We start from the raw sequence: 14,702 nt of genomic DNA, 5'->3' as shown, positions 1-14,702 counted from the left end.
GGTTTGCATAATTTTAGCCCCAACGCTCCGTATTAACCTGCAAATTCCCCGTATAATTGAGAGAGTAGGCAAGTGGGCAAATACTGTGTACGCCCGATCTGTCATTCATTGCATTGTCCCATCTGCTGTGCTGCACTTCAGATGGGAGGATGCAATGAACAGTGTAGTTACATGCAGCTTATAACTAACGATACATTGCACCGTTGTATGCCAGATGGGCAGAGTGTACGGCAGGTGATCTATCGCTACATTGGTTGCCACATCGAATAGTCATATGGTGTGTACCCAGCTTTACAAAAATCACAAGGGAAATAATTAGCCCCACCTGTGAATCTTTTTAAATGTGTCAGTCAGTAATGAATGCACCTGTGCACCGGCTAGGTGTATGGAAAACATGTACTGTTAGGGTTCCTTGGGGACTGGTGTTGGGAAACCCTGATTTACATGTTGTTCTGTGCAGAAGGGAGCACAACATTATGTATAATGGGGTGCATTTTATACTTTACAGATGCACTGTTGTAGTGAAAAAGTATTTCTAGGCGCACCACAACCAATATAATAAACATTTGCCGACCTCCAGGGATGCACACAAAATAGTGTGTGATCTCCCAGAATCCTGAGAGTCTGGTAATCACCCTAAAGCAGAGCCAAATAACTGGTAGGCGGAGTCACCGCAGAGTAGACACTGGGTAGAACAGAGATTCCCAAACGCGGTACTCAAGGCTCCCCAGCAGTTCAGGTTTGAGAAATATCCATGGTTGAGAACAGGTCGTTAAATCAAATTGACTGAGGTACCAATTAATCCACCTGTGGTCAAGCATGGATATCCTTCAAATCTGGACTGTTGCCGCATATCCACTACGCAACATTACTGAGCGATTGCATGATTACGACATTGTAATCGTCCAAATGCTCAGTAATCGGGCACAAATTGTGCAAATTAATGTCGGAAATGGCCAGCGAAGCGCGCTCCCGCTGGTAGTTTCCGACATCAATCATCGCCCGAACATGCTGGTCAATCTGCAGATAACGACAGATTTCCCATGTTCGGGAATGATTGATATGCCTACACTGAACATTCAGTGTAGGCACAGCACAGACTGTGAAACGACTGCACGATTACAATGTCGTAATTGTGCAGTCGTTTCACAGTCTGCTAGTGGCTACGCACCTTTAGGGTGCCTTGAGGACAGTTTGGGAACATCTGGGGTAGAAGAATCTGTGTGCAGGAAAGTAGCAGCCATTTTCTTGTAGCACACCTCCTGGCAAATACACTTAAGTTTGGGTGGGGTGGCGTAGCCTAGCCATACTTGCCTATTTGCCATGGAGTCCCCATCTATTTCTGGGGGAATAGGCCGCCTGCCCACTTCCTAGTGAAATGGATGGGATGAGGGGTACACAATAATTTGATTCACATACTATTGCGTCATTTTGGCACCATACAGTAAGTCTCGGCATAGTGCTGAGGAAGGGGGCTAATGATGCAAGGGCCCAGCCCCCACAGTGACCTGAAAAACAAGGTTGGCAAGCTTGATCCAAGCTCAACTCTGAATTGCGGTGTAAACAAAGCTGCCCAGTATTTGTGGGCTACATGCAAAATGGGGGCAGTGCAGTATATTCCATGCACACAAAAATTATTTTTGAACCCGCTGATTCGCAACATCATTTGCCCAGGTGCAAGTTTGTACACTTTAGTTGGGTTTGCTTAATGATCGACAATATATGTACAACCAGGATAGATTTCACATACTGTACAGTAGACACTGACTGTAATACAAGATGGCATGCAGGTCCAAACATCCAGTATCATTATTTATAATGATATATTTATATATTAAAACGATGTATAACATTATGAGCCGTATTCAATTTGATTCGCACCCGCGATACTTTTTCGACTGCCGGACTTTGCCTACTTCATCTGTTTTGCATGCGGAAAAGTATCACGCGCGTGCTTGCGTATACCCGTATTCAATTTGAAAGTGCGCGAAAACGGGCCCCTGGCGAAACTGAAACAAGCGCAAAGTCCTGCCAGATTTGGGGAAATCAGCCTGACACCCCCCAAAAGTTGCTCTGCCATGGGGATTAGCTATGGTTACCCCCGATTTGGCTTGCTGAAGGTATTTGGTGTTTTTAAACATGCTCAATAGCTGCTAGTGTTTTTGTACAAGTGGTGAAGAATAGTATTCAGGAGGTTGTTTTGCAGAAAATAACTTATCCCGGCAAATTTGGGGGACTTGAAAATGGGGGCCAGCGTATTGTAAAGTTGCTAAAGTTTAAAAAAAATCGTGAAAAATCCACCCGCCGCAAGCACCTGCACTGAAAAAATAACACATGGGGCATACTTGGGGACCCCCCTAGAGTCTAGTTCGCTAGTTTTTAACTTTGTCCCCCAAATGAAATGGATTTTTTTTGTGTGTTCTTAAGTGTTTATTAAATTTTTTTGACACAGTTTACCTTTGGGGGACTGTCTGAAGGTTGCACGGGGGTTCCCGCAACGTTGCACCCCAAAACCCCAATTCTGCACTTTTTTCCGCCTGCTATTCATAGGAGAAACTTTTTCGCCTACTACATTGCATTGACTTTCCGCCTAGGCAGAAAGTCTTTCAAATTGAATATGGCGATACTTTTCCACCTGGCGAAATGACGTCATCAGCGAAACTTTTTTGCCGGTTCCGGCTTTTCGCTCCAAATTGAATACGGGCCTACGCCTCTTTAAAAGAATAGCCTTTTTCATCTAAACAGCCTTGTCAGAAATAATTCATTAGGGCATTACAAGGGGGGTATTTATCACAGTCATTACCACCCCTGATCTAGAGGGAAGCATGTAACTATAGCAGTCTATGTGCCTGCTATGGGGCCCTGTGGGACAAATGTGCCTTAAACTACAAACTTAATGTGGAAAATGTGCCATATTTTCACTAATGCAATCCATACTCTGCTTTATAGGATATTGGCTGGGGATGGAGCAGATGCGTGCGTGGATGGTGTGTGGATTTATGGTGGTGTGTAGGGGCCACAATCACAATATTGCAAGGGTGTCCAGGCATTTCTAGAGGGCCTATGTACATCAGGTCACACTACTAATTTTCATATGTGCAGATCTTAAACAAGACTGCGGGAAACAGACTAGGGGCGTATCTATAATGGGTGCAGCGTGTGCAGTGAAGACACGGGCCACTGGATCCAGGGGGGGGGCCCACACCGCACACCCTGCACCCATTTATTAAATACTTACCTCTCCGGAGTCCCACGTCAGCGGTACCAGTACCATCTCTACAAATCACCTGGAAAAATGGCTGCCACAACCATTTTCCGCCATTTTGCGCAGGTGCAGTGAGGTGATCACTGGGAAAATGGCTGCTGCGCCATTTTCCTGATGACCTACGCATGCACAGTAGACTCCGGCACAGCACTAGAGTCTACTCTAGTGCCCGAAGTCTGCTGCGCTCAGTGCGTTGCCGGCAGGCAAACTGATAGGAGCCAGGCGTCACATACTCTATTCCCAAGGCTGAATCAAGCCCATGGTCCTGAAAAAGTAAAACGGAAGTGTGAACACATCCCAAGCTGGAATTAAAGGGATTTCTCTACTGGAAATAATTTGAGAGAAAAGCAAGTTTACAGAAAAAGTCATACAAACTGCATTTCATGGTGGAAGATGACCTTTCACACAGGTGTGAAGTCCTACAACCTTTTGTCACTGGAATGCTGTTCTTGTAAATTCAGCGTTTGTGGAATTTATAGTCTATGAATAAAGTGGAGAGGACGACTATAAATTATGCTGTAGAGATAAAGCAATAATATTATTTTGTATGTACTGTAAGCAGAGCCGTAACTAGACTATTTGGTGCCCTGTGCCAGAAAGAGCAGTGGCATATCTATAATGGGTGCAGTGTGTGCGGGGCACACGGGCCCAAGGGGGCCCCGCACCGCACACCCTGCACCCATATTAGTTTAAACATACCTGTCCGTGGTCCCGCGTGGGGTGTCAGTGCTGCTCAGAACACCGGAAAATGGCCGCCGCCATTTTTCCGGTGTTCTGCGCATGCGCAGTAGACTCCGGGCACACTCTAGTGCACGGAGTCTACTAATGCTCCGGTGGCTGGCCAGCCGCGTCAGTTGGCTGCCGGCCACCGGGGAGAGAGGAGGGGGCCCCGCATGGGGAGTGCACACGGGCCCCCACCTCTCTTAAGACGCACCCGAGTGGCGCCCCCCCTATTTTTTAATAGGGAGATAACACACCCGAAAAAGGGCCATGGCCTCATTGGAAGGGTCGGGGAAGAGATGGGGAGGCCAGGAGATTCTGGGGATAAAATAAGAGGAAGCTACAAGTGAGAATGATAATAAACAGGAAAAGTGACAGGCCCAAACAGTGCCCCCTGCCCTGCGGTGCCCTGTGCCATGGCACAGGTCGCACTACCCTAGTTACGGCCATTACTGTAAGCACCAGTACACCCTAACAGGTCATGTTTAAAAATTAAATCTATTGTAATTTAGAGCACAAGTTCTCAAACTCGTTCCTCCCCAAACAGTGCATGTTTTCCAGGTCTCCTCACAGAATCACAAGTGAAATTATTATCTCCACCTGTGAATCTTTTAAAATGTGTCAGTGAGTAATGAATACACCTGTGCTCCTGCTGGCTGACCTGCAAAACGTGACCTGTGTGGGATCCTGAGGACAGAGTTTGAGAACCACTGTATTAAAATATCCCATTCAGTAATGGGGTAGTGAATCATATGACTTCTGGAGAAAAAGGGACACACCAGCAACATTCATAGATGTAGCTCATCATCAAGGAAACTCATATGATAGTGAGCTACTAAAATAACCAGGCTTGAAACCGGTCTGCTAACAAAAAAAAAATACAAACACCCATTCAGATCCTTAGGGGTCTATGTACTAAGCCTTGGAGAGACATAAAGTGGATGGAGATAAAGTATCAACCAATCAGTTCCTAATGCTACATACACACGTAAACATTTTCTGTCCAACCATCCAACTAGTTGATTGGTTGGAATAAAAATCTGGTAATATATGAGAGTAAATGATGATCAGCAATTTGCTCCTAAATGCCAAAAAAAAGATTAAAATGGTCGGTCAAACAAGTTTAAACAAATTGTTTAGATCAAACATTTAACAAACAACAGTTTTTGTCCATTTTCTGGCGTTTGGGAGCAAATTGCTGATTGTCATTTGCTTTCATACCTTACCAGATTTTCATTCCAACCAATCAACTAGTACTACGTGTGTACCCAGCCTAACTGTCACATTACAGGTGCGTTTCAAAAATGTCAGTTAGGAGCTGCTTGTTTGGTACTTTATCTCTCTCCGAGACTTAGTACATAGACTCCTTGGTCTCCGCAGTTTCAGTACATTCACATTCAGTACACACAAATTAACCCACAGACTTTTCCCTGTGACATGGGATTTCCCACTACAGGAAATGGGCCCTTACATCCCTGATGGATCTACTGATAGCTGGGTAGGAGAGCTTTACAAAGCTAGAATAATAGGGAACATACACTAATAAACGCACAAAGGGCAAGGAAAGTGGTACAGTGCAGTCACCTATATATACGGAATTAAAACAGATACTGACAATTACACCATCATACTAAACAAAAGAAAACTGGGCAATCTTTTAAAAGCTAGGACTAACTAATGCAGCATATTTAGGACAGCTAACAGCAACTGTACCATTAGATGTGAGGTGAGGGGATTACTGCGGAGCTCTCCTGTCAGAGTGGCAGTGTCTGGCCGACATTCCTGGACATATTAGTGCTGACTCACTGGCTTCCTGCACGCTTGGAAGGTAATCTGGGGACCTGCTGGACTGCTCTGTATTTCATGGTGCAGTATACTAGGTCACAGTGATTAAACTCCCCTTAAATGACTGCGTAACTCTTCCCCACTACTCTCTATCTAACAGCCAATGTCCATCACCTGTTTCCGCTTACTATATTTCCAGACCCTCCAACAGAACTTACCACTTGATTTAATATTTAAAGCTGCATACACACGTAAAGATTTTCTGTCCAACCATCCAACTAGTTGATTGGTTGGAATGAAAATCTGGTCAGGTATGAAAGCAAATGACAATCAGCAATTTGCTCCCAAATGCCAGAAAATGGACAAAAACTGTTGTTTGAACAAATTGTTTAGATAAAACATTTAACAAACTTGTCTGAGCGACCATTTATCATCTGTTTTCTGGCATTTAGGAGCAACTTGCTGATCATACGTTACTAGATTTTCATTCCAACCAATCAACTAGTTGAATGGTTGGACAGAAAATCTTTACGTGTGTATGCAGCTTAAGTTACCTGGGATAAACTAATTAAATGGTTAACAATCCTGGCCTGTGTTTCAATAATAGATCTGCAAAACTTTTTTTGTCTCAAGTGTATATAACAGCATCCCCTTGTATATTATATAATCATACTTGCCTATTCTCTCTGATTATCAGGGAGACTCCCTGATATAGTAGCAATCTCCCTGATTGCACCTTTCACAACTGTTATGAAGCTACATACATTTTCTGAATAGTATCAGTGTGTTTCCATCAACAAGCAGATCTTACTAATACCCCTTTTCCACCTAAATTCCGGGTCTGACCCGGAGTTGGAACAAAGTTCCTATCCGGATCAGACCCGGAATTTTGCCGGCACCGACTCGGGATATTCCCGAGTCAGCGCCACTCACACCGCAGTCGGGTCTGCATAGACCCGGCTTTTGCGGAGTGAAAGTGGTCGCTTGGAGATGACGTCATCTCCAAGCGCCACTGAAGCCGGACCATTCGGCCGGCTAGCAGCGCACTCCAGGTCATCGTGACCCGGAGTGCGCTGTTCTCACAGCAGGGTTTCACGGGCTACGCCCGTGTTAAACCCTGCTGGTTACCTGGGTTGGATTGCCGGGTCACTCGACCCGGCGATCCAACTCTCTCCCCTTTTACACCAGGGAGCTGCCCGGGTTAACCCTTCAAAAACCCAGGTTTTAGCTCCGGTGTAAAAGGGGTATAAATAATGCTGGGCATACACTCTACAATTATCTGTCAGACATCTGTCCAATCTGGCTGGTTGGAATGAAAACCTGGTAATGTATGGGAGCAAATTACATTTGACCAGTGTTCACAAACACTGGAAAATGGTCAAAATCGATTGTTCAAATTGGTTATATCAGATGAATTTAACCTATTTGTCTGAACGAACATTTTTGTCTGTCTTGCAGTGTTTGTGAGCAAAAGGTTGAATGTAATTTGCTCCTATACATTACCAGGTTTTCATTCCAACCAGCAAGATTATTGTATAGTGTATGCCCAGCATAACTGATTTGGGACATAAATCAGGTTTATGGCACGCCTCCGAGATGTAGCAGTACATGTCCACTGTAACACGCGCTCATAGCTGTTACTTTCACAGTCTCCCTGAAATTCTTTTTTAAAAAGTAGGCAAGTATGATTATAATACATTTTTTGTGTCTGTCTGTGAAGAAGTGTAAGCTCATAATTTTATAACAAATCCTAACAATTCAATGTTATAACAAACCAAGTGATTGAAAGGGAGTTAAGTCAGAGGACAAGACTGCACAGGAATGAATGATATGTCATAGTGCCTATTATCATTTAAGTCAATATTATTATAATAACCAAACCATTGCCCCATGATGACATGTTTTATGGATCTTCTCAGAGGTAGTAGTGTTGAGAATATGATTTATGCACCTGTGCTCCTAAGAACAACCGATCTAGATACTCTGTCCTGGCAAATGGTTCTCATGTGGTTTTAAATCAGCAATTGTAAATAGCTAGCATACCAGGATGTCTGAATATCACTGCTTGATCACAGAATGGGCTCACATTTTTGCATAGCAGTATAAAGAGCTATATAAACATTACATAATACCTTTTTATAGTTTGAGAATAAGAAACTTCTGATTTTCCAATTTCAGTAATTTAACTGATAACTAACATAGTTGCATAAAATTGTTTTATAAAATATAATATAGTAAAATTACAGTTTAATTTAAAAGTAGCAAGAAGGAAAGCAGAAGACCAGGAAGTCAGGTATGTTTAGACACTTAAAATGTGCATACTACATGGTGGCTCTGAAATGTTTGTACATACCAGGTGCAGAGTGATAATTCTGAAGATGTAGCTTTTGCACTAACTTAATGCAGCAAGAATATGACAACTATAGTTTAAAAATAGCTCATCTAACCTAGAAACACACCTCTGACATGCAGCTTAGTCACTTTCCATCCTGTCCCATAGTTTATTTCTATCTGTCCTACTTCCAACTGCAGTAACCTGGACTGCAGTCACTAACTGATATCACAAACACCTTTGCATGACGTCAATTAACAAACTTATTTAGCTCTGGTTATTGTAATTGGAAAATTAGCTGGGAGACATTTGTGTATCAGGTAACGTTGCTGTTTGGGAGGAAGGAAGAGGAACCCTATAGGGTGGTGTCTCATGGGCAACTTAAACAGAGCCCTAAAATGTGTTTTCTTGGGTGGGTGTCACATGAGCTGTATAAGCTTTTTAAATAACTGCAGACAGTTGTCCTCATGTAAACTAGTGCAGTATAAAAATCCATATTATTTCAGCTGCTCCTGTCACACAATGTGTAAAGCTGCAAAGAGTAGCGTTTCTCTTGGTGAAGTTTTGGACCCAGTGGCTCCAATCACAGTGATGCTGGAAGCCTAGAAATGCGTTCTTTTGTGCTTTAGACTGCACATTTAAGCAGCAAATTTAAATGCTTCTAAAATTATTAAGAGTGCTTTGTCATCTTTAAAATCCATACAGCTAATAGGTTGTTGCAAGTTATATAATCAGGGAAAGCACCAAACAATTTTATTTATTTATTACCAGTTATTTATATAGTGCACACATTTTCTGCTGCGCTTTACAGACAATATTTAGACATTCACATCTCCAGTGGAGCTTACAATCTATATTCCCTACTACATGCTCACACACATACAAACTGGGGGTTAATGTGTATTGAGAGCCAAAATAATCTACCATATTTTTGGAGTGTGTGAGGAAACTGGAGTACCAGGAGGAAAACCACATGAGCACAGGGAGAATATACAAACTCCACAGAGTTAGAGCCATGGTGGGAACTGAACCATACTTGCCTACCCTCCCGATCTAGTCAGGAACCTCCAGGCTGAAGCCCACCCCTCCTATCCCCTCGCAATAACCTTTGCAACCCCTGCAGCAGGGGGGGGGGGGGGCAGTGACGTGATTCACGATGAATCGTGTCATTTCGGCCCCGCCCCCTGCTTCACAATCAATTAATCTATACTATGTGGGGTATTGATGAAATGTTGCAGCAGGGCCTAACAAATAAGTTTTTACATTGAAGACACCAAAACAATTGATTAATTATTTAATGTTCTATTAATTATATCTAACCCAGGTTCTGCTGTATCTCTGTACAGGTCATACTTTCCAACTATCACTCATTGTCAGGGAGACTCCGATGTCTCAGATGTAGCAGTACACGTCCACTGTAATGCCGCGCTCATAGGTGTAATGGTGCATACACTCTGTACGATCTGTACCACCAACAACTTGAAAGATATCTTTCAGTGAAGTCATCCTGCCACATCTCTGAACAGGCAAAGTTGATAATATTGTCCAAGTTGGCCTGCATGCATGGACGATAAAAGATCTATTTATCGTCCATGCGGGAACACGCATCATTGGTCGATCATTCACTGCATAAAAATGAACGATATGAACTATTTATTGTTGAATGATATTGTTATCGTTCAGGAAAATCGTCCCCTGTGTATGCAGCATAACTTTCACAATCTCCCTGAAATGCTTTTCAAAAGTAGGCAAGTAAGGCAGCAGAGTCCTACATGCCCTGAAATAGTGGTGATCTCCCTGGCTCCCAGGAGAGTTTTGCAATCTCCATGAGGCCAGGCTGGGTGTGCGCAATACCATGATGACAGCGAGAATAAGGGAGGAAAATTGCCACTGCTTTCCAGCACACTGCTACACAAGTGGCTGCATGACCAAAGTTGTGTGATGAATTACAGGGGAGTGTGATGAACTGTGTGAACTTATGCTCCCTGAGCGATATCGTCTAGTGTGTCCCCGGCAGGCTGTGCTCAATGTCGTTTATGACATTGAGCACAGCCACTGAACGATATCATTAACGATATCGTTCAGCGCCGGGCTCTCTCCCCCATTCCCTGACATGCAGCAACCTGACGAGATCGTCAGGTTGGCCTGCATGTCAGCCCGATGAACGATGATGACGAACGACCTGCGGGAACGCGCGTCGTCGTCATCGTTCATCTTTTTGGGCTTAAAAATGGACGATAAAGTGGACGACTGAACGATAACGATATCGTTATCGTTCAGTCGTCCACTTTAATCGCCCAGTGTGTACGCACCATTAGTGGAAGGGAGAGAGTTAGGGGGCAATTTAAGATGTTAGAAAATAGTAGAGTGCATCGCCTTTTTAATGCACAATTACGCCTATGATAAAACTTGTTGCGTTGTCAGACGGAGCAGTACACACACTCTTCAGCACTGTGAACACAGGTGTAGCTTTCATAAACTCCCTGAAATACTTTTTCAAAAGTAGGCAAATATGGTACAGGGCCATAACTAGGGTGGTGCGGCCGGTGCCACCGCACAGAGCGCAGGATGCCCTGGGGCAGAACCCGCTGCCCACCGCAATATCTATTTTGCCGGACGCCTGCTGCTGTGTATATCAGTAGCGGTGCGCTCAGCACCTTCATTACAGCCCTGCTTGTCTGTCACTTACAGGCAGCTCTGCCTCCCCCATGGCTCCCGCACTCAGGCCTGCTGAGAGTCGTGGCGGGCCCGGGTAATAGGGGGCGTGGCATAACCGCAGGAGCCGTGGCCATGCCCCCTTCCAGAAAAAATAAAAATTGCAGCACTGCTTTGCGGTGCTGCGCGCTGGGGAGGGGGGCGCTCTGGGCCCCCTCAGCCCTGCTCAAAGCCACGCTGTGTGCTGGGCTGCTGTGAGGGAGGGGAAGCGGCGCCGGGCCCAGGCCCCCGCCGGGCCCCTCAGGAAGCCCGGGCCCCGGTAATCTGTACCCGCTCCCCCCCCCCCCTCTCGGCGCCCCTGCCCGCACTTGCCGCTTTCTCCACACTCCCAGGATCCACAGTGGAAAGAGGGAGGAGCTGTTGGACGCGCAGCGGCAGACCACCATACACCAGTGTCAGCCAGGCAGATTCCTGAGTGCACTCCAGACACTAACAGAATGTAAGCAGGTCTGGCGACAGCGGGGGGGACAACCGTACCCGGCCTCGAGATCCAGACGGGCATAAATCGGGGCCGCAGATGGAGGACTCACTGTTCCAGCCAGCAGGCCGCGGCCGCTGGGACCTGTAGCTACCTCCCAGCCCCAGCTACCTTGTAGCCTGGCCCGGGCAGCACAGGGCTCTTCCAGGTGGCTCAGCTGCGGTCCCGGTCGGCCATGACCTTTGTCTGCAACGTTGCGGCGTGACGTCATAGGTCACGTCCCCGCACGTCTTCCCTGCCCGACAGGCAGGCTGCCCCGCTGGGGTGGTGAGGAGTTGAGGCTGCCGTTACGGGATAGAGGATAAGGAATAGGGGCTAGGAGCTGGGGGCAGAAGGTGACAGGGTCTGGACGCAGAGGAAGGTAATGGAGCCTGGGGACAGAAGAAGGTGATTGGGGATGGAGAAAGGTGATGGGGGACTTCTGGGCTGAGGAAGGTGATGAGATGCTGAATTTGAGGAAGGTGATGAGGGGCTGAGGACTGAGGATAGCTGGAAGCAGACACCATCCCTCCTACCCCTGAGGCATCCACAGCACTGTCATCAAGAAGACCTTGCAAGAGACGGCAGACAAGAACTACAGCCTGTATCATCAGTGACAGAGAGACAGTGTTGTGTGGTAAGTCCATAGTGTATTTAATTTTACTTTATTTAAAGGCTGGCAAATCTTTCAGTTAACATTATCATGCTTCACATATCACACATGCAGGGGAGGGATGTGCGGGATCAGGGGTAGTGGTGAGAAGGTGGGGCCCCCAGAGACATCAGTGTATCGGGCCCCTATATTTCTGTTGCTGGACCTGCGTGTAAGTGACCCAATCTGTGTCAGGGTCAGTCTGTGCCTGGTCATAGAGTATCACTGACCAGAGTCCACTGCTGACTGCATATAGGAGAGGAGAGAGCCCGGGGAATAGGATGGGAGGAGATCGGAGGGGTGTGATTACAATATGACATGATAATACTACCACGTATAAGGTAATAATTTAACAAGTGACCATTAAACACTAATATCTTCTTGTTTGCCATAATCTTATTTAAACCACACACAGAATTCTCCCGTGTCTTCATATTAATAAAATGATGGCAAAGAAGAAGATATTATTGTTCATTGGTCACCTGTTAAATTATTACCTTATACTTGGAACAGTAAGGGTAATTTTAATGAATTGGCCGGGTGAGTGCTGCATCTGGTAGAGAGAGTCATGGGGGGGGGGGGGCTCTGTCCTGCACAGGGCACCTAAATGTCTAGTTACAGCTCTGTCTCTTAATATAATATTTACATACCGTGTAACACTTTCCCCAATCACTGATTCTTACCAGGGGAGCTGCTTAGCTACCATCATGTAAATACAATTTCCAGGAGCATCTACGTCTTGTACCACACACATGTAATCATGTCATTTAGTATGAAAGACGATTAAATAATTGATAAGAATGGTGCTCACTAAGGCAGAAGACCTACAGTACATGACAGGGAGCACACTTTCACTACCAGTGCCTCCTGTGCCTAGTCATTGGGCTCATTGGCAGCACACATACACAGAGAGAAGTAGTAATTGTGACACATTAATAAGTGTTGGTGTACAATAAGCAGATGCTATTGGGGGACATTGTGTGACATTATATCCAACTGTACATTAGCTCATCTATTTTCTGTACTGGGCCTGGGACAGAACCTTAAATTCTTACACTATCTAATTCTCCAAATAGTGCTTCTTTTCTCCATATGATGTCTAATAATCTACATAACACATGTATTGCGATAAGATGATGCATTGTTTCTGCAGAGATCTTTCCTGTATACCAGTGGTTCCCAAACTGTGTGCCGTGGCACCCTGGGGTGCCTCAAGGCAATTGCAGGGGTGCCTTGGGTTGGTGGTCCAGTACCAAATAAAATTTATTTTATTCAGTGTGTTAGGCAAAACCAGTGCTAATGGTTGTCAATCAAAGGATGTGTGGACAAAAAGTGCAGCCCTGTCAATCACCACATAACTGAACCTAAGGGTGACATAGAAGCACAATTTACTACATTTAATTTTTTTCTGAAATTCTCAATAAGAAACTTTTGGCTCAGGGGTGCCGTAGAAAAAAATTCTGATACGCTAGGGCGCCGTGAGTCAAAGTTTGGGAACCACTGCTGTATACTGTTAATTTCTGAATATGGGTCTGGGGGCTGCCATCATACTGATCTGGTGGCGTTAGCCTAATACCCCTTTTACACCAGAGCAAAAACCTGGGTTTTTGCTGGGTCTACCCGGGTCGCAGCTCAGTGTAAAAGGGTCCCTGAAAAATAACCTGGGTCAAGTGACCCTGCAATCCAACCCAGGTAGCTACTAGGGTTGGACCCAGGATGGACCCGGGTAATGGTGCAGTGTAAACGGTGCAACCCGGGTTATCTGACCTGGATCATGCCTAAAATGAGCTGATTGGTGGCTGTGGAGCAGTCACCTCCCACTTTTAATGACCTCACAGGTTTAGCAGGGCAGACCTGAGTTCAGTGTGAACAGGGGCTGACCTGGGAGTAACCCAGATGAAAGGTGCAATGTAAATGGGTCTGATCAGGGTTGGAACCATGTCCAAAAACCGAGGTCGGACCTGGGGTTTTGGTGGAAAAGAGGTATTATATTGTCTTTGCTGTTTAGTATAATTTATTGTTGCATATTTCATGTATGGGTCACAGTGGTCTATTTATTAACAATCTGCATCGCTGCTTATTACTTGTACTTACCATGCTGGGGCTCCTTTAGGAGCCTTTGAAAAAAAAAAAAACAACAACCTGCTTCGCTGATCCCCCCCCCCCCCCCTCCCCGATTGCTGAATATAGGGCAATACCATCTTTGCTTTTTGATGCTTAATAAATTGCAGATTTCACTGTCCCCAAAGAAGTCTATGGAAATGTATCTATGCAACGCTGAATTGGTGTTAACCAGTTGATAACGCTGGAAAAAGGGATTTTGGTCTGAGCATTACACCATATTGTAATCTACAGGGCCTCACTAGACTGTAAGCTCCTTGGGACAGGTCTGTTCATTACTCCACTAAATTGTGTGCTCTTGGGACAGGTTCTGTGCTTTACATTGCTAGATTGTGAGCAATATTGGCAGAAACATTTCATTCATATTTATAACCATTTCCAATTAAATTTCCTTTGCTCATACATATGGTTCTCCTGAAATATCCTGTCTTGATACAGATACAGCCCTATCTTCGACTAGAGTCAGCACCTGTGGCACATTGGGTCTGTCTATCATTTAATATTTGCAGTATATCCCCTGAAAACATGTTTTCTGGGGATATCCGCAATTATTTAGTATCACCCCAATATATAAAGGAGAAGGAGGGACTGCAACAGATATCTCTGATATCTGCTGCGGTCCCTCCATTTCAAAAAGCAGTTTCAACCTCCATAA

The 14,702-nt window shown here is 45.1% G+C and overlaps 1 protein-coding gene across 5 annotated transcripts in view; it reads right to left on the bottom strand.

Moving 5' to 3' along the window:
• RAB11FIP4 (RAB11 family interacting protein 4) overlaps positions 1-14,702 on the bottom strand; it is a 122,570-nt gene that overhangs the window by 25,847 nt on the left and 82,021 nt on the right. The window contains exon 1 of one of the 5 annotated variants that reach the window (XM_088468558.1): positions 8,230-8,307. The exons of 2 other annotated variants lie outside the window; for them this stretch is intronic. In XM_088468558.1, the coding sequence (XP_088324684.1) occupies positions 8,230-8,238 (9 nt within the window). In that variant the 5' untranslated portion in view covers positions 8,239-8,307. Of the gene's footprint in view, positions 1-5,698; positions 5,785-8,217; positions 8,308-14,702 lie in introns of those variants that run through there. 2 more of the 5 variants (XM_088468560.1, XM_088468559.1) reach the window with 2 other exon arrangements.

This window comes from Taudactylus pleione, unplaced genomic scaffold (assembly GCF_031769625.1).
Source record: "Taudactylus pleione unplaced genomic scaffold, aTauple2 ptg000012l, whole genome shotgun sequence".
Lineage (NCBI taxonomy): Eukaryota > Metazoa > Chordata > Amphibia > Anura > Myobatrachidae > Taudactylus > Taudactylus pleione.
The sequence above is the reverse complement of the archived record's forward strand: the minus strand, read 5'-3'. Positions and strand labels throughout refer to the sequence as shown.